Source organism: Elephas maximus, chromosome 2, assembly GCF_024166365.1.
Source record: "Elephas maximus indicus isolate mEleMax1 chromosome 2, mEleMax1 primary haplotype, whole genome shotgun sequence".
Classification (NCBI taxonomy): Eukaryota; Metazoa; Chordata; class Mammalia; order Proboscidea; family Elephantidae; genus Elephas; species Elephas maximus.
In genome coordinates this window covers 47,684,877-47,706,121 of record NC_064820.1, presented here as the reverse complement: position 1 = coordinate 47,706,121, position 21,245 = coordinate 47,684,877, and the positions used below count along the sequence as shown (strand labels likewise).

General features: G+C 42.1%; 1 protein-coding gene across 1 annotated transcript in view; it reads left to right on the top strand.

Moving 5' to 3' along the window:
* Positions 1-6,998: 6,998 nt before the first annotated feature.
* The window catches only part of PLCXD3 (phosphatidylinositol specific phospholipase C X domain containing 3), a 236,041-nt gene continuing 221,794 nt past the window's right edge, over positions 6,999-21,245 (top strand). Inside the window, exon 1 of the mRNA XM_049862939.1 lies at positions 6,999-7,237. Coding sequence (XP_049718896.1) covers positions 7,135-7,237 — 103 coding nt within the window. The 5' untranslated portion in view covers positions 6,999-7,134. The remainder of the gene's footprint in view (positions 7,238-21,245) is intronic.

Genomic DNA, 21,245 nt, shown 5'->3' with positions numbered 1-21,245 from the left:
GGCCTTGGTGACAGAAACAATGCTGGAGATCGAATGTTAGAATTTTGCAAGACCAGTGACTTCTTCATTTTAAATACCTTCTTTCACCAACATAAACAGCGACTACATACATGGACTTTGCCAGATGTAACACACAAGAATCAAATTGACTACATCTGTGGAAAGAGACAATGGAAAAGCTCAATATCATCAGTCAGAACAAGGCCAGGAGCTGACTGTGGAACTGACCATCAATGCTCATATGCAAGTTCAAGCTGAAACTGAAGAAAATCAGAGCAAGTCCGTGGGACCTTGAGTATATCCCACCTGAATTTAGAGACCATCTCAAGAATAGATTTGACACATTGACTGAAGACCAGACGAGTTGTGGAATGAAATCAAGGGCATCATACATGAAGAAAGCAAGAGGTAATTGAAAAGACAGGAAAGAGAGAAAAGACCAAGATGGATGTCAGAGGAGACTCTGAAACTTGTCGAGCAGCTAAAGCAAAAGGAAGAAATGATGAAGTAAAAGAATTGAACAGAAGATTTCAAAGGGTGGCTCGAGAAGACAAAGTATTATAATGACATGTGCAAAGAGCTGGAGATAGAAAACCAAAAGGGAAGAACATGCTTGGCATTTCTCAAGCTGAAAGAACTGAAGAAAAAATTCAAGCCTCAAGTTGCAATAGTGAAGGGTTCTATGGGGAAAATATTAAATGATGTAGGAAGCATCAAAAGAAGTTTGAAGGAAAACACAGAGTCATTATACCAAAATGAATTAGTCGATGTTCAAACATTTCAAGAGGTAGCCTATGATCAGGAACCAATTGTACAGAAGGAAGAAGTCCAAGCTGCTCTGAAGGCATTGGCAGAAAACAAGACTGCAGGAATTGAAGGAATATCAATTGAGATGTTTCAACAAATGGATGCAGCCCTGGAAGTGCTCACTCGTCTATGCCAAGAAATATGGAAGAGAGTTTCCTGGCCAACTGACTGGAAAAGATACATACTTATGCCTATTTCCAAGAAAGGTGATCCAACTGAATGTGGAAATTATAGAACAATATCATTAATATCACACGCAAGCAAAATTTTGCTGAAGTTCATTCAAAAACCGCTGCAGCAGTATATTGACAGGGAACTGCCAGAAATTCAGGCTGGTTTCAGAAGAGGACATGGATGGAACCAGGCATATCATTGCTGATGTCAGATGGATCCTGGCTGAAAGCAGAAAATACCAGAAGGATGTTTATCTGTGTTTTATTGACTATGCAAAGGCATTTGACTGTGTAGATCATAACAAATTATGGATAACATTACGAAGAATGGGAATTCCAGAACACTTAATTGTGCTCATGAGGAACCTTTACATAGATCAAGAGGCAGTTGTTTGGACAGAACAAAGGGATACTGATTGGTTTCAAGTCAGGAAAGGTGTGTGCCAGGGTTGTATCCTTTCACCATACCTATTCAATCTGTATGTGGAACAAATAATCTGAGAAGCTGGACTATATGAAAAAGAATGGGGCATCAGCATTGGAGGAAGACTCCTTAACAACCTGCGTTATGCAGATGACACAACCTTGCTTGCTGAAAGTGAAGAGGACTTGAAGCACTTACTGATGAAGATCAAAGACCACAGCCTTCGGTATGGATTGCACCTCAAAATAAAACAAAAATCCTCACAACTGGACGAATGAGCAACATCATGATAAACGGAGAAAAGATTGAAGTTGTCAAGGATTTCATTTGACTTGGATCCTCAATCAACACCCATGGGATCAGCACTCAAGAAATCAAGGCATGCATTGCATTGGGCAAATCTTCTGTAAAGGATATCTTTAAAGTGTTCAAAAGCAAAGATGTCACCTTGAAGACTAAGGTGTGCCTGACACAAGCCATGGTGTTTTCAATTGCCTCATATGCATAGGAAAGCTGGACAATGAATAAGGAAGACTGAAGAAGAATGGATGCCTTTGTATTGTTGTGTTGGTGAAGAATATTGAGTATACCATGGACTGCCAAAATAAGGAACAAATCTGTCTTAGAAGAAGTACAACCAGAATGCTCCTTATAAGTAAGGATGGTGAAACTGCATCTTACATACTTTGGACTTATTGTCAGGAGGGATCAGTCCCTGGAGAAGGACATCATGCTTAGCAAAGTACAGGGTCAGCGGAAAAGAGGAAGACCCTCAACAAGGTGAGTTGGCACAGTGGCTGCAACAATGAGCTCAAGCATAACGATTGTAAGGATGGCACAGGACTGGGCAGTGTTTCGTTCTGTTGTGCATAGGGTTGCTTTGAGCTGCAACTGACTCGAGGGCACCTAAAAACAACAACAATATGGTCCCTATGCGTCAGAATCAACTCCACGGCAATGGGCTTGGTTTGGTGATGTTAATGATACTGCTTAATGATTTCTGTATTTTGTTGGATCACCTTTCTTTGGAATGGCACAAATATGGATCTTTTCCAGTCAGTTGGCCAGGTAGCCGTCTTCCAATTTTTTTGACATAGATGAGTTAGCACACTAGCGCTGCATCCATTTGTTGAAACATGTAAATTGGTACTCCGTGAATTCCTGAAGCCTTGTTTTTCATCAATGCTTTTGTGTAGCTTGGGCTTCTTCCTTCAGTACCATGGATTCTTGATCATATCCTACCTCCTGAAATGGTTGACTGTCAACTAATTCTTTTTGGTACCGTGACTCTGTGTGTTCTTTCCATCTTCTTTTAATGCTTCCTGTGTTGTTTAATGTTTTCGCCATAAAATCCTTCAATATTGCAACTAGACGCTTGAATTTTTTCTTCAATTCTTTGAGCTTGAGAAATGACAAGCGTGTTCTTCCCTTTTTGTTTTCTAACTCCAGGTCTTTGCACGTCATTATAATACTTGACTTGGTCTTCTGTTCAGCTCTTTTTCTTCATCATTTCTTCCTTTACCTTTAACCACTCAGCGTTCAAGAGCAAGTTTCAGAGTCTCTTCTGTCATCCATTTTGGTCTTTTCTTTCTTTCCTGTCTTTTTAATGACCTCTTTTTATCTAATGGTCTTCGGTCATCAGTGTTCAGTGGGTCAAATCTCTTCTAGAGGTGGTTTCTAAATTCAGGTGGGATATACTCAAGGTCGTACTTTGGCTCTCATGGAGTTGTTCTAATTTTCTTCAGCTTCAACTTGGACTTGCATATGAACAATTGATGGCCCATTTAGAGTCGGTGCCTGGCCTTTTTCTTATTGATGTAATTGAGCTTTGTCTCTTTCCACAGATGTAGTCTATTTGATTCCTGTTTTTTTCTGTCTGGTGAGGTCCATGTGTAAAGTCGCCATTTATGTTGTAAAAAAAAAGATATTTGCAATAAAGAAGTCATAGGTCTTGCAAAATTCTATCATGAGATCTGTGGCATCATTTTTATCAGCAAGGCCAGGTTTTCCAACTACTGTTGCTTCTTTGTTTCCAACTTTTGCAATCCAATCACCAGGAATTATCAATGCATTTTGATTGTATGATTGACCAATTTCTGACTGCAGAGGTTAGCAAAAAATCTTCAATTTCTTCAACCGCAGCCTTAGTTGTTGGCATGTAAATCTGAATAATAGTCATGAAATTATCTCCAATATTGATTACAAGGCAGGGAATGGAATTAAGAACTATCAGTTTTCAGCCCTGTCTTTTTTTTTGTGGGGGGGGGGGTTGCACAGAGAAATTCAATGTTTTATGCTAAACCAATAGAAAGAATATCCTGAAATTCAAAACAGATAAATTGGAGAAGGGATTGTTTGGTTGCTTTACCAACAGTTTCAGTGTAGGATTCTTTACAGGGAGAACTTTCCTCCACATTTAAGGTGGATTCACTTTTAATAAATCCTTTGTACACTTTCAGGGACACATGAGCTAAACACACTTGAACAATGCATGCTTTTTTGTGGCCATCGTATTAAAAAAAAATCCCAAGATTCAACAATTATTTCACCCTCTTGAAAATGAATAGCTTATAATAGGAAAGGGTTGTGAGCAAGGGGAGGGTTGGGGATGGAAAAACACTAAATAGGCAATAGATAAGTGGTAACTTCGGTAAAGGGTAAGACAGTACACAATACTGGGGAAGCCAGCATAACTTGTACAAGGCAAGGTCATGGAAGCTCCATATACACATCCAAACTCCCTGAGGCACCGAATTGCTGGGCTGAGGGCTGTGGGGACCATATTCTCACGGAACATCTAGCTCAATTGGCATAACATAGTTCATAAAGAAAATGTTCTATATTCTACTTGGGTGAATAGCGTCTGGGGTCTTAAAAGCCTGTGAACGGCCATCTAGGATACTCCAGTAGTCTCACTTCTTCAGGAGCAAGGAAGAATGAAGAAAACTAAACATACGAGGGAAAGATTAGTCCAAAGTACTAATGGACCACAACTACATGGCACCTACCAGACTGTGTCCAGTACAACTAGATGGTGCCTGGCTACCACTGACTGCTCTGACAGGGATCATAATAGAGGATCCTGGACAGAGCTGGAGAAAAATGTAGAACAAAATTCTAACTCAAAAAGAAAGAGTAGGCTTGCTGATCTGACAGAGACTGGAGAAAACCTGAGAGTATGGCCCTTGGACACCCTTTCAGCTCAGTAATGAGGTCACTCCTGAGGTTCACCCTGCAGCCAAAGATTGGACAGGCCCATAAAACAAGATGAGACTAAAGGGGCACACCAGCCCAGGGGCAAGGACTAGAAGGCAGGAGGGGCAGGAAAGCTAGTAATAGGGAACCCAAGTTTGAGAAGGGAGAGTGTTGACATGTTGTGGGGTTGTTAACCAATGTCATAAAACAATATGTGTACTAACTATTTAATAAGAAACTAGTTTGTTCTGTAAACCTTCATCTAAAGTACAATTAAAAAAAATAAGAAAGGGAGAGGAGGGAAGGGAGAGAGAGAGACAGGGAGAGAAAAAGAGAGAGATCCATTCATCCTGATATCTTAATAAACCTCATATGTTGTAGATGCCTTACTGTTTGTAACGCATTTTCATATACACTGTCTGGAAGCTTCATCACAGATGTCTGAGTTACTATCACCAATTTATAATGGAGAAAACAGGCTGACAGAGACTAGGTGACTTGTTCAAACTACTGAGAGACAAAGCAGCTGACTCCCAGATCTGAGCTCTCCTCATTGCCCTGCAATGATGCCCCCAGAGCACCAGCATTAACCAGAGAAGGGGTATTTGTACATCTTTTGACCAAGAGTCCTATAACAATATAAATCCTTATCCCAATCAAAAGGATATTTGGATTCTACTGTGCTCGCATGAATATTAAGAGTTACCATGGGAAAAGTTATCAGTACATCTCTTTCTCATCCTTAAAATTAATCCTGTCATGTTCTTTTGAAGCTGAGAATTGATTTGATGGGGGAGTAGAACCTTTGGTTATAAGGATGAGGCATTATCTCTCCTCTCTCCATCTTTTCCATAATATTCCCCATTTAAGGGCAACAGTTTTTGGCTTCAGCATCCTTGTGTAAAATAATCCAGGCTTTACTTGTTAGTTTTTTTTTTTTTTAATGTTAAATGGCTTTACTAAAATAAACGATTATTCCCGTATTTCACAGTGCCGTCTTCTACCTTGATTTTCATTTCAACAACCTAATAGCACTTACTTTAGGAAAAGAAGGATTTACACACCACTGGATCAAGGAAAAAAAAAACACAAAACAACCAAACTAGTTGCCATCCAGTGGATTCTGACTCATGGTGACCCTGTGTATGTCAGAGTAAAAATGTGCTCCCTAGGGTTTTTAATGACTGTGATTTTTTGGAAGTAGATCGACAGGCTTTTCCTTTGAGTTGCCTGTGGACAGACTTGAACCTCCAAACTTTCTAGTACTTGAAAGCTTAACCATTTGTGCCACCCAAAGGACAAAGGTATCTTCATTGCACCTATATTTCTTGGGTTGCAAAGATCAAGTACACTTTGAGCTCATCACTTCTACGTTCCCAGTCATACCACCAGTGGACTGACTGCCTTTGTAAGACTTGGTTTCTCTCCTCTTTCTTATGTGAGAGCAGGTGTACCCAGACAGCTTTTTGGAGGCGCAAAGAGTGATTTCTCTTGAGAGAGCCACATCTCCCTAGTCTGCCAAGGAATGAAAATTCAGACAATCACATGGATCATTTTGAATGGTGCCAAATAAATTCCACCAAATGCTACCGGCAATGATGACAACATGTCACTGGGAGATGTGGTGTTTTTTTTTTTTTTTTTTTACCATCAGGCTTGATCCTTTTCCTGAGTGCAATAAAAATGACAGTGAGGGGATATAGGCAGCTTTCGCCATAGAAATAACAGAATTTTCATGATTGGAGAAATGAAGGGACTAAAGTGCTTCCTTACCTGAAATGTCTGGAGCAGGATACCAGGGATTAAGTAAGAACTATCTACAGTTCACTGCCTTTGCTGACCCCACACTTGTCAGTTATTCTGAAAATTAGACAAAGTAGTGAATAAAGGCTACCATTTTGTCATAAGCAAGACCGTGGGCTGAGACTGAGGAAAGGTATAACCTGTTGTAGCTTACAAAAAGGAAAGCTCTTTGGTAGGAATGGCAAGTCCTGAATGCCAGCCTAAAACTAGGCTTCCCAGGACGTACTGGCATCCCAAAGTCTGCTAGGATTTGGGTTTCAGCCACAAAACTGTCTTTTATACAAGCAGGACCAGGGAGTCGCATTAAAGGGCAGAGCAAGACCTCGGGCAAAGCAGCTGGGTGAAGCAAGTTTTTTCGTTTTTTTAATTTTTTTTTTTAATTAAAGAATAATAATACGAAGCCAAAGAAAGCCGAAGTATGGCGAGGAAAGGCAGAGATGCCAAGGACGGCTAAGAGGGGAGGAGTGAGTCAGGAAGGGTGGGAAGAGAGGAGAGAGCTCAGCGCGGACGTCAGGAACAAAAGCTCCAGCGAAGTCTGGCGGAGGCACTCAGGGAGCATGGGGTGTTTTGAATAATTATTAAAATTAGCATGTGTCTGCGCCATCCTGTGGGTGTGGCGCAGAGCGGAGTGTAAACTCTAGCGGGGCTGGAGCAAACATTGGATTAGCGGCAGCAGCCTGCCAGCCAGCCCAAGGAGTGCGGGGACCAGCGCGCGGCACGCCGACAGGCACGATGGCCTCATCTCAAGGGAAGCACGAGGTGAAATTCGCCGACTGGATGGCAACTCTGCCGGAGAGCATCCACAGCATCCCCCTCACCAATTTAGCCATCCCAGGTAGGCGCGCGAGGCTGCCGGCGGGGCGCCGGGCTGGCTCCCGCTCCACCTGCCCCGCCCTGCCTTCTCTGCCGCTAAGTGGGAACTTGCCCCGGCGCCCGCGGGAGGGAAACTCGTCTCCGGGGTGGGTCTCGGGCCAGGCGAGCGCGTGCCTCCGGCTTCCCGGCGTTTGCCCTGCCTCTAGGGACCCTGGCACCAGGCGTCAAGGTGACTGCTTTCCTCCTTCCCGGCTTAGGAAGCAGGACGTATGCGCAGGGCTGGGGCGTGCGAGGGGCTTCGCTCCTGGCTGGCGCCTGGTGCCCCCTCTCACGATTTTTCCGCAGATTTTAGGGATGCAGGGCGATTTCTGGGTCTGTGGGGTGACTGTGCTCGGTGAGCGCAGGTCGGTGTCCTGGAGGCTCGTTTCCGGCAAGAGGACCCCGGACTCCATCCCTGACATGGAATTGAGCGGATTTGGTAGATTTCTCGGTGGGAACCAACTGGAGTCATTAATATTCGTCCCTATTAGTCTCCTTTAAAGAGACAAAGCGCTTCCCGAAGAGTGATAAAGTTCAGGGACTGGCGGCGGCGTGATCGCTGCCCTTGACTGGGAGCGGAAGGGGGCGCGGGGCGGAGGGCAGCGCTTCCTGGTGTCCCTGGCCCCGGAGGGCCTGGCCGAGTGGCTACCGGCCGGAGCCCGGCCCCAGTGCGCGGTAGCAACGAGTAGCGCCCGAGTCTGGAAAGCAAGCCCTTGGCAACAGTGTGTTAGCTCTTCGGGACAGAAGCCAGGTGCGTGAGCAGCGGCAGAGGGGTGGGATTAAGAGGCAAAGGGTAGGGAAAGGTGATTGCGCTAGTGTCCAGACAGCCTACACGGAAGGAAGCCTGGACAAAGCGAGGAAGAGAACGAGGGCTCAAGAGACTTCAGCATGCCGCACGCGACTTGGACCAAAGGACTGGGCAGGTTTCTGGGGCAGGAGTGAGTGCTCAATGGCCTCTAGCTCAGGTGTCCTGGAGAGAGGGTCGTTTCAGGGCAGCCTACGACGATGACAGCTGGCAACACATCCATACCTTGCTACCAGTTTGGCTGTGTGCTTGGGCTGAGGGAACAGATAACTTCCAGGACCAGGTTGGAGGGCAAATTACTGATTGGTAGCCGGCCCCCTACCGCAGCTGAGTCTGGTTATCAAGTTTAACCTCCTGGTTTGATTCTTCTTGATCTACCCCATCCAGCCAGCGCCCCCTCTCAGCCACCAGGGAAAACATAATAAAGAAACAAAATCTCAAGAGGCTCCAACCAACAGCGCTGGACGTGATCAGCAACTCAAATCAGTGGTCCTTAGTCAATTAGATGCTTGGCAATAATGGTAGGCACAGGCTGCCTTCTGAGCACTGACCCTGAGAGAATTTGTTTCCTTTTACCCTTATTCAAGAGGTAGATTCCCAAGGGCCCCGGGTTTTCCAAGGAGAAGAACAGCCCAGGTTCTCCACTCTGCGCTTGCCCTGCTACCTGGGTGAGCCTGGGGATTGCAATTTTGAAGGAGACAGTAGAAAGTACACAACTTTGCTGGCAAAATTCCCCTTTCACTTCCATAGATGTTCCCATTCTCTATTCGTCATTCATTTGTATGTGATTTTTAGACAGTTGCTTTCACGTGGTATCATCTGAGCATTTGTGTACACATAGAGGGTAAGAAGGGCAAAGGCTGTTGTCAGCCTTCTGGTAGGTGACTGACTCTCCAGGGACACACGGAGTTCAAAAGGCCTAAGTTCACATAGTTCTGAGATGCATGCCGTATCTGAGTCTTACATTTTTATAACACTTCACCATTTTTTTTGTGTGTGGTAAATATATATCTAACAAACTCTTTTTCCATCGTTCTTCATGTGTGCAATTCAGTGATAATTGGTTATATCATGTTGCTCAACCGTTACTATTATCCTCTTCTAAATTTTCCTGTCACTTTTAGCAGAGGTCAATGTCCCCTAAGCAGTGACACCCCCATTTCTCCCCCTTCCCACCTACCCATGGTAACCAGTAATAAACTTTGGTCCCTATGTACTTGCTTATCCCAGACAATTCATGTAAGTGAGACTTCACTTTTAAAGCCTGGCTAGGTACGCTAGCTCATGGCTCAGATAATCCTTCCAAAAATCTTCTGAAGCAGCCAGTGCTGATATGATTATTTCCAATTTATAGATGAAAAAACTGAGCCTCAGTAAAGGCAAATGCCCTTCAGTTAGTGATCTGACCCCTAAACCAGACCTTAGGGAAGATCCTCTAGGAATTTTGGAGTGAAAGGCTTTGGGGTTCATATATGGATGATTCAGCAGCAACAAGTACTAACCAGGGTGAGGGGACAAGAAACTAGGCATTAGCAAGAGCAGGACAACTTTCCTTTTCTCCCTGTGGATTTGCTCTTGACCAAGACCTCTAGTTTCCAAACTGAGTATCTGAGATCAGCAACTTTGATATTCTGGTAGTCTTAGAGCAGAGATGTAAAGATGATGACATTGGGACGCTGTGGGAATTTTCACTGCCTTTCCAACCTCTCTTAGTATTACACACAAAGTTGATCCCCTACAAAGCCTCCCCTTCTCACCCCCAATGCCACTGAGTTAAAAAAAATAAATGAACATATTTCACCAAATATAACACTCCTGAACTCCCTCGTGATTCTGTTAAATAGGCTTGGTAGATCAATACATGTAAAGCTGGGTTTGAAAACATCTTCTTTGGCACTTTTCTGCATTACTCAACATTGAGAATTTTGGGAGGAAAAAGAGTCAAACTTTGATCGTCGGAGAAGACTAATTGGAGACTATTAAACACTAATGGAATAATTGCCTTAAAATCATGCTAATAGCTTCCTGGCTGCTACATGTTTACTTGGCCAGTTGCTACAGTTTGAATTAAGTAATTATCTCCACCATTTAAAACCACTCCTGGTGCACCACACAAGTGTTTCTGTCCAAGGGGAACTGCTGCTCCATCATTCTCAAAGCCTCAGGCTTTCTTAGGCTTCCTTAGGTGAAGTGACTGAGGAGTGAAGAACTGCCTTATTATGAGGACACCCACTTGGGGTGGGTGACCCAGATTACCCAGGGCTAGCAGAAAGAACAATCTGCAGGTGTACGATATCTCCTATCACCTATGCAGTTCTGGCAACTCTAAATAGTTCTCAAGTGTCTGTATCCTGAATGCTTTGAGAACCACGTTGCTCTGCGGCTGCTTTGCATTTAAATAGCCTCATGATTTGGTATTGACCGGGCTGAGAAATTAAGTTAATCACTGGTATTACTTGTTATACCTTCAATTAATTTTTCAAAACAATGACACTGTCAGAACACATTGACAATAACTGTGATGTCAGTCTCGTTTATCATTTCTTCCTCTCTCTGATGGCACCAAACTAAGTTTTTCTTCACACAGGGGTGGATTAACCAGTAAGCAATGTATGAACAGGTTTATTTGTGCTTATTTACTAATCTGGGTAAACAATTTCACATTTTTTCACCGCATGAAAGATTCTGCTTGTAGGTATGGCTGGCATCTGTCTCCCAACCCCACAGCACCTTCCTACAGAATTAAAGCCTTTTTTCAAATTTACAATCCCTGACAGGGGCAGATTACCCAGTAAGCAAAGTACACACAGGTTTACTTGTGTGTATTTACTAAGCTGTAGTGAACAGTTTCACATGTTTTTCAACACGGCTCAGATAACCCTTCCAAAAATCCTGTGAAGCAGCCAATGCTGGTATGATTATCTCCAATTTGTCAGTCAAAAAGCTGAGCCTCAGTGAAGGCAAATGCCTTTCGGTACAGTGATATGACTGGTAAACCAGACCTTGTGGTGAAAAACATGTGAAACTCTTACACTAGATTAGTAAATGCACACAAGTAAGCCTGTGTGCGCCTTCCTTTTTGGGTAATCTGCCCCTACCTTCATACATGTTTGGTTAACAAGATCCTGGTATTTGGATAATGAATAATGCTTCTTTTCACCGAAGGCAGGTAAGAGAGAATAAATAGAAATGAAAACGGGAAGACAAGGCATACAATTCGGGTAAAGTCTAATCTAATGAATTTTCAGCATCTTTGAGGCAGAGTTCTAACTGTATAATCATGGAAGATACAGGACCATTTTAAAGAGATCCATCATGGAATCAAGCAAGAAATTGCTTGACCTGGGCAAAGTGTTGGTAACCTGGCTGTGTTCAAAATGTAAATAATCATGAAGGGTTTTCTGATGCATGATGAAAATCTTCTTCACATATTGCAGTTGTTGTTGTTAGGTGCTGTCGAGCCAGTTCTGACTCATAGCGACTCTGTGTACAACAGAACGAAACACTGCCTGGTCCTGCAGCATCCTTACAATCATTGCTAGGCTTGAGACCATTGTTGCAGCCACTGTGTCAACCCATCTCATTGAGGGTCTTCCTCTTTTTCACCAGCCCTCTACTTTACCGGGCATGATGTCCTTCTCCAGGGACTGGCCCATCCTGATAGCATGTCCAAAGTACATGGAGACAAAGTCTCACTATCCTTGCTTCCAAGAAGCATTCTGGCTGTACATCCTCCAAGACAGATTTGTTCGTTCTTCTGACAGTCCATGGTATATTCAGTATTCTTCACCAAAACCATGATTCAAAGGCATCAATTCTTCTTCCATCTTTCTTATTAATTGTCCAGCTTTCACATACATGTGAAGCAGTTGACAATACCATGGCTTGCGTCAGACATACCTTAGTCTTCAAAGGGACATCTTTGCTTTTCAGCACTGTAAAGAGGTCTTTTGCAGCAAATTTGCCCAATGCAATACATCATTTGATTTCCAAGTAAAATGAAATCCTTGAAAACTTCAATATTTTCTCCATTTATCATGTTGTTGCTTATTGGTACAGTTGTGAGGATTTTTGTTTTCTTTATGTTGAGGTGCAATCCATACCAAAGGGTCTTTGAGTGCTTCAAGTCCTCTTCACTTTCAGCAAGCAAGGTTGTGTCATATTCATATCCCAGGTTGTTAATGAATCTCCCTCCAGCCCTGATGGAGCTCTTCATCATATAGTCCAGCTTCTCAGATTATTTGCTCAGCATACAGATTGAATAGGTATGGTGAAAGGATACATCCCTGATGCACACATTTCCTGAGTTTAAACCATGCGGTATCTCCGCGTTTTATTTGAACCACTGCCTCTCGGAACCCGTACATAGCACAATAAAGTGTTCTGGAATCCCCACTCTTCACAATGTTATCCATAATTTCTTATGATTCACCCAGTTGAATGCCTCTGTATATAGTCAATAAAACACAGGTAAACATCTTTCTGGTATTCTCTGCTTTCGGCCAAGATCCATCTGACATCAGCAATGATGTCCCTCGTTTCAAGTCCTCTTCTTAACCTGGCTTGAATTTCTGGCAGTTCCCTGTCGATGTTCTGCTGCTGCAGTAAATTTTGTGGGGCTGCAACTTCTGAGTTTTTTTTTTTTTCCAAATAGGGAATTGCTTATTCTTTGAATGGTTTAGAAAAAAAGAAGCGCTTTAGAAACCAATGATTATACCTGTGAAGTTTGTTCATTTCCTTCAGAAAATGTCAATACCAATGAAAAAGAACAGTTTTACTTTGGAAAACTAGATGTTTATACAGCTCTGATTTCTTGTGCTCTTGTGTCTGCTTTTATTAGTTTTTAATTTCTTCCCTCACAGCAATCCCATCTTGTTGTTGCTAGTGTTTGAGGAGCCAGATCGCTTCCTCTTCTTTGTAATTTACTATTTCAATTTTGATCAAGTGGACATAATCTTCAGGTTAAATCTGGGGCTGGATCAAACTGTACAAACTTCTTTAAAAAGGCAGTTTACCCGCCCCCCCCCATCTTTTTGGTCAGGATAGTGATATAGAAGTTACTCTTTCAAAGAAATCAAAAAGCAATAACATTGTCTGGGATGAATATCCCCTTCCAATGCCCAGTTTTGTTTTTGATTTTGTTTAAAAGGAAAAGCTGAAGAATATCTGGCCACATTTGTTCTAGTGCACATTTGAAAATCTGCAGTCTTCAGCTCTCCAGTGGATCCGAGGAGCAGTTTCTCTGGTTTAATGTCTCTATGTATAACTTTCTTGGAATGACAGTAAGACAGGGTGTCTGCCAATTCTGTGATACAGGTAGCAGTTCTCTACTCATCAAAGTTTGAAATCTAGGGATTTTTTTTCTTGATGAGCTGAGTTGAATCCCCAACTATGGTTAATCATTTTAAAGTGATATTTGTGCCACCTAACAGTTTGCAAAGTGTGTTGCCATGCTTTGCTTTTCACATGTTCTATCAAAACTCCTCTAAGGCCTGGCTACTCAGTCAGCCCAGGGTCTAGCAACATAGGTATACCTGGGATCTTTGGTAGAAATGCAGCATCTCAGCCTTTGTTGTTGTTGTTAGTTCCATTGAGTCACTTCCAACTTATGGTGACCCCACGTATAACAGAATGAAATGTTGCCTAGTTCTGTGCCATCTTCACGATTGTAGATATGCTTAAGTTTATTCTTGCAGCCACTGTGCTTTTTGTGTGCCTTCCAACCTAGGGGGCTCATCTCTCAGCACTATATCAGACAGTATTCTGTTGTGATCCATTGAGTTTTCCTTGGCTAATTTTTGGATGTAGATTGCCAGGCCATTCTTCCTAGTCTTTCTTAGTGTGGCAGCTCCTCTGAAACCTGTCCACCATGGGTGACCCTGCTGGTATTTTAAACACCAGTGGCATAGCTTCCAGCATGGTAGCAACATGTAACACACTGCAGTAAACAAACTGATAGACAAGTGGTGTACTCCGCTCCTTAGACTTATTTAACCACAGTCTGCATTTAACAAGATCCTGCGATAATTTTCATACACACTTAAAGTTTGAGAAACTCTGCTTTAGGAAGAATAAAATTTAAAGATACATTTATCTACTAGGCTCTTTCTCTTATGCCGTAGAGTCTATCCATGACTGTACAAATTTACAATCAAGCTAAAAGCCAAAACTCCACATTTGACTCAAGGTTAATGGCCCAGGTTGGGAACATTTCTGATAATGAACATTACAGTTCATCATGGACCTTGAACAACAAATGTGATTTAATTGCTACTTAAGTGTTCAAATTAGGTCACTGTGATAAATGTAAACCCTTTCTCCTCATTTCCTTAAAGTCCTGCTGTTCTTTGTATCAGCCATCAGCAGAGCTTCAAATCAGCCCATCTGGTGCTACTGGTCACTACTGCCAATTTAGAAAGCATCCCTGTATTGGTTCTTTGTCCATTTGGTCTCATTCTTTGTTGTATACAAGCCCAGCTACTTTTGTTATATTTATAAGTTGCAGGTTGATTCAATTTATAAGCTAGAGCTTTTCAATATTGCTCTTGAGTAAAAGTGGCATCATGAATACGTAATGTGGTGACAATCAGCAGCAGCAAGCCATCAAACAGAGGGAAACAGTAAATTGGTTTCCGATAGAAAGATAAGGATCGATCTTGTTTGTATTCATAAGCCAAGCTCCATTTTTTTGAAACATGACTTATGTAGGAACAAAATAAGAATAAATATGGTTATAACTCACTTGTTTTAATTTCAGTTGTTTGGCTTCATCAATGTTCTAAAATAGTTAAGCTCCAGGAAGAAAACCCTCAAATTGCTAAAATGCATACCCCCCCCTCAAAAAACCCATTGCCCTCGAGTCCATTCTGACGCATAGCGACCCTATAGGACAGAGTAGAACTGCCTCATAGAGCTTCCAAGGAGCGCCTGGCGGGTTCGAACTGCCGACCTCTTGGTTAGCAGCCATAGCACTTAACCACTAAAAAAAAAGAAAACGAAAAAAAAATTTTTTTTTTCCTACCCCATCCAAAAAAAAAAAAAAAAAAAAACCATCAGGGTTTCCTAAAATGCATACCACCAGTTATTTTTGTTTTGTTTTGTTTTTATTGTGATAAATACATAGGTAACAAATGATTTGTAATTTCGACATTCTTCGCATATATGATTCAGTGATATTAATTATCATGTTGTTCTACCATCGCCATTATTCCAAATTTTCCCACTACCTTTAGTAGATGATCAGTGCCCCCTAAGCAGTGAGTACCATTTTCCGCTCCCTCCTGCCCACTCCTGGCAACCATTAATAAAATTCAGTCTGTACACTTGCTTATCCTACACATTTTATATAAGTGGAATCATTCAATATATGCTTAATCATGTTGTAGCAGTATCAGGGCTTCATTTCTCTCTACGACTGAATAATATTCCATTGTATGCATATTCCACATTTTATATATCCAATTCATCTTTGATGGACATCTAGGCTGTTTCCACCTTTTGGCTATTGTGAGTACTGCCGCAATGAACACTTGTTATAAGTATCTGTTTGCATTCCTGCTTTCAATTCCTTTTGTTATATACCTAGGCGTAGAATTGCTGGATTATACGGCAACTCTAGGTTTAATTTTTGAGGAACTGCCAAACTGTTTTCCACAGTGGCTGTACCATTTTGCAGTCTCACCAGCAATAAGTGAGTGTTCCTTTATCTCCTCACCCTCACTGTAAAAACGAGGGTGAGTGTCTGAACTCCTGTCACTTCACAAGGGTGAAAAAGAACCAAGATCAATAGCCCAGGGCTGATTCCTATGAGGTGGAGGTCAGACACACCTCCTCTCTCTGCCATCTTTACCAATTCTGACATCAAACATCCGTTGCACAGCACTCTGTAATTCTCTGCTGGGTTCAATAATTCATTGCAATGGCCACACAAAACCCACAGACCATACTCTTGATTATGGGATTCATTAGGTAAATAACCGTTACAATTTAGGCTCAGGAACACTCAGGGTATCTTTCTTCCATCAGGACACCCTTTTTCCAACTGTGCTCACAGGCGCACTTCTCCCTGGCCCTAAACCTCTCCCCAAAGGCACTCAGCTTTCTGTCTCCGTGGGCTGGGTCTCTCCTGCCACCACTTCTCACTGTGTTCAGTTTTACAGCTTGCTCTCTCTCTTGGTCTCCTGCTTCTGGGAGCTTCTCAGTGCAGGGATCCTGGGCCCAAAGGACTCAGTCTATGCTCCTGGCTGTTCTTTGTGGGTGGTGGTAGGATCCTCCTCTCTGCTCTGGAACTGGCTGTCTGTTAAGGCAAAACTGACCAGTCCCCTTGGTAGGCCGCAATCACCCTATCACACAGTCCCACCCAGTCATCTGGGTGGGAGTTACAAGACCATGGCTAGAAAGGCCATACAAAAGTAATCAATCACACACTGCAGTCACCAACACTTGTTGCTTTCTGTGCATTTTTTAAAAAATCCTAGCCATCTTAGTGGGTGTGAAGGATACCACAAAGTTTATGTGTTAAGGCTCACATACTTTAATAATAAGAAAATTTGATATTTGTGAGGGAAGACTACCTGAAACAGATACATGAACTCAGCACTCTATCAGCCCAGAAGAAAAATCAAAGTCATAATTATTGCTAGTTTTAACTTCTCTCCAATGCCTTCTTAATGGTCTTCCAAATAGTTCTAGAAATTTCTAGAGGGGTTCTTTGGGCTACTATGTGTTATCTGCTATTTTTCTTCTTTCCTGTTTTGTGGAAGCTTTGGGAAGCTGTCACCTTTGCTGCTGTATTGACAAATAGTAGAACTGGTCTCCTATATATCTATGCCCAAAACATCCCTGCTGCTGGTTGTCCCCACCAGAGCTGGTGCTGTGGCTGCAGAGCCCCAACATTGAGGATGCTAATGTGTAATGAAGGCCCAGTATTCCACTGTGGTCAAAGGCCCTGGGTCCTCTCACTGTGGAAGCCACCAATTCTAACTTCTATCACTGCTGATTCTGTTTCCATCACTGCTGAAGCCATGAATACCAACACTGCCAATACCTTTCAGCCTTTATACCTGGTATGGATGTCAGCAAATGAGCTCTTTGAGTTTATATTGATTCTTTTGTTATTGCCCAATCACCTGGGAGTCAGATAGGAGCTTATAAAGGCTTGACAGAGGACAATCTGTGGCCCACGGACCGTGGGATGGATTTTGTGCTATTTTCTGCATTACTGTCAATGTTAGCTCACTCTGTGTGTGTGTACCAACTTTCTCTTGGGATAAATTCTTTTCCAGGCAGCTTCTTGATTTCTCCTATAAGTAGATCTCTGGTGAGCTTCCCTAATCATTCCTCAAAATAATCACCAAGAGACCTCAGTCCTAGTAGGAATATAGCAGGGGTCCATATTGCTCCCACCAAGCAGTCCAGGATGATGTAAAGAGAATGGTATAATCTGACATACCTAAAGTCATTCCCAAGAGCTCCATTGTATTAAAGTACATTAGAGTTATTGATGTGCTCTGAGATGTTAAGAAAAGGATATATTATATACACACATACGTACACACACGCACACACCCCTTAATCCTTGTTGCTTGAACGGGTAGGCTCTGTTACCTATAAACTATGCCTATTACCACCAGTGAGGCTGCCTCTCTCACATACAAGCATTAGTTAGTTTTTAGAAACTGGAGAACATGCCACCATGATGGGCAAGAAACTCCTGGACATAGTCATAGGATTTGACGTCCTCAAGAAACTTCTGTATCCTATTACCTCTCCTGGCTTGCACAGGGTTAAGATCAGTCTCAGAAGACTGGGAACCAGAGAAGTATCTAAATTATTTATTTCCGAAAGAAGGGAAAAATGAGAGAGGAACTTAAGGTGGCTGAGATGGAATTCTGTTGCCAGAAGCTTTCTATGGTACCATATGCTTTTATTATGCTCTATTAAGAGAAGACGATAGATAGGTCAGGAAGATAGGGGCAGTAGGAGATGGTTAAACATTCTTGAGAAAGAGCCAGGATTAGTCACCTCCAGAGACCAGGTCCTGAAACAGATGCCCATTGATTTGTTCCTATATTTCATTACAGATCCCGGGAGTGGACCACTCTTACACCACTCTATCTTAAATGTCATCTAATATTATGTTTCACATAGAAGAATTCTCCCTGTGAGTTAATTTTTATGAAGCAGCCATGTTTATCTTTAGTCAACATTATAAATAATGGTTTTGTTCCTCAATTCACTAGGAGAATTTTAATTTGTGAAGGAAAATGGGTTATGATGAATGATGATCTTAGTTGCCTACTAGGCTTCCCAGGTACCTCTGTCTGGCTTGTTGGGTGGTAAAGAGGGAAATGCATGTGATGGCAACATTTTGGACCAGTGAGAACTTATTCCAATGCATGTCTCAGGCCATATGACCCTGTTGCCATTTGAACAAGGAGGATCAGGGCTGCTTCACTGCAGATTTAACCCTAAACACACACCTGCCATCACGTACCCCTTAGCTTCCTCAGTGAAAGAGGTGGTCAGGAGGATGTAAAGCTGATACAGGGAAAGGCTGCAACTACAATGTTTTGTTCAGTCTCCATCATCCCCTCATCCTCCACACTCATCCTCACAACTCACTCCTTCACACAAACTATCTTTCAAAAGAGTAAATCAGGTCACATGACTATGTTGTTGTTAGGTGCTGTCAAGTTGGTTCCAACTCATAGCAACCCTATGCACAACAGAACGAAACACCGCCCAGTCCTGCGCCATCCTTAAAATCGTTGTTATGCTTGAGCTCATTGTTGCAGCCACTGTGTCAATCCACCTCGTCGAGGGTTTTCCTCTTTTCCGCTGACCCTGTACTCTGCCAAGCATGATGTCCTTCTCCAGGGACTAATCCCTCCTGACAACATGTCCAAAGTACGTAAGACGCACTCTCGCCATCCTTGCTTCTATGGAGCATTCTGGTTGTACTTCTAAGACAGATTTGTTCATTCTTTTGGCAGTCCATGGTATATTCAATATTCTTGGCCAACATCGCAATTCAAAGGCGTCAGTTCTTCTTCGGTCTTCCTTATTCATTGTCCAACTTTCACATGCATATGATGTGGTTGAAAATACCATGGCTTGGGTCAGGCACACCTTAGTCTTCAAGGTGACATTTTTGCTTTTCAACACTTTGAAGAGGTCCTTTGGAGCAGATTTACCCAATGCAATGCATCTTTCGATTTCTATGTTTATATAAAAACTGTCTTATTAATTTACTATCCCTTTCTAGCACTCTGATTTCATCTTCTTCCACCCTTTCTTCATTCACTGATGCCACCCAGTCTTTCTGGTGTTCACACCTCCAGACTTCTTCTTGTCTTAGGGCTTTGCTTGGAATCTTCCTTCAGATTGTCACCAGCCTGCTTTCTTCTCTGGTCTCTAGTATAACACCTTCTCCTCGGGAGACATTATCTGACAACACTAGCCAATGCAGTCTACCCCTGTCTTCACTGCTTTTCTAACAATTACTGTGGTTTATCTTCTACATCAGTACCAACACTTAACTACTTTATTTGTTTATATACTGAGTAGAATATAAGCTCCTTGAGGGCAGGACTTGTCTGGAGTGTTACCTGTGCCCAAAATATAGCTGGTCCAATAAATATTTGTTGACTATCAAACAACAAAGCCGGTATAAAAAGAGTCTGACCTTGTCCAAAGGCTGCTATTGATTTTTGAGCACAGTGACCCAAAGAAAGAGGTCAAGTAAGCTCCATTATTTGAAATTCTTAAATGAGTCCCGACTGAAAATAGGTTAACTTGAGCACAGTGATGATACAATGACCTCCAATACAGACGATACTGGGGTCCAATATATAACATCCAGTTTTTTTTTCCCTTTGGACTGAGGTCATGGGCCTAGGGACCAGAGTGCTAAGGCAGGGGCAGTACGAAGTGATAATATTGTGTTTTCTGAGTTGGCGCCTCATGGTTGAGAAGTTCATTTATTAATCCAGAAATGTTTATTGAGCACCTACTATGGATAGGCACTATTCGAAACACTAGAGGTACTTCAGAGGGGGAAAAAAAAGAAAGAATTCAAAAATACCTGTCATTGAGCTTACATTCTTGTGAGACAGAACAGACAAAAAATAAATTAATAAAATACATGTCGGATGGTGATGGAGTTGTTCTATGGAGGAAAATAAAGCATCCAAGTGGATTAAAATTATGAACAGAGTGGTTAATGAGAGTCTCATTGATAAGGTGATATGTGAATGGAGACTGAAAGAAGTGAAGGAGGTAGCCATGTGGACAATCTGGATCAAGAGGGTTCCAGGCGGTGGGACCAACAAGTGCGAAGGAACTCAGGTGGAAACATACTTGGGATCATTGATTTGTTGTACTTATCAATTGTATGCATTTGATATACTAATGAGCTTGGGGAAAGTTTAAATGGTTTATCTAAAGTCACACACAGCAAGTGAGAGGCATACCTGAATTAGAAATAGCTCTTCTGACTCACGACAGAGTCTCTGGGGCAGGAATCCATTAACTATCAAACTGTGAGTTCACTGTTAGAAATTCTGCATAATGAACAATCCGGAATTCAAATAACCAGAAATCTTACAGTCCCCAATGTGTTTGCATATGCGTGATTTTGTTGTTGTTGTTTTGTTGCTTATTTTGCGCTTTACTTTTTGAATGAAACATGACAACTGAACAAAGTGAAATAAGAATTTGTTTTAAACAGAAGCTTTTATCCATTGCAGTACTAGATGTTCAACCAATTTTCTGATAATTTCTATGTTTATATGCTTAATGATGATTGATCATAATGATGACTTTGATGAACTCTCAGGTTTGACTATACCTTCAGAAAAACTTTAGAACTGCTTTATTTTTTAAGTTTTGTATTTTAGTTATGTATAAATTGACAATTCGAGTATGATATGCATTGTCATTGTTGTTAGTTGCTGTTGAGTCTATTCAGACACACAGAGACCCTACGCACGACAGAATGAAGCACTTCCCAGTCCTGCTCCATTCTCACAATTGTTGCTATGCTTGAGCCCATCGTTGCAGCCACTGTATCAGTCCATCTCATTGAGGGTCTTCCTCTTTTTCACTGACCTTCTACTTTACCAAGCATGATGTCCTTCTCCAGGGACTGATCCCTTCTGATAACATGTCCAAAGTATGTGAGACA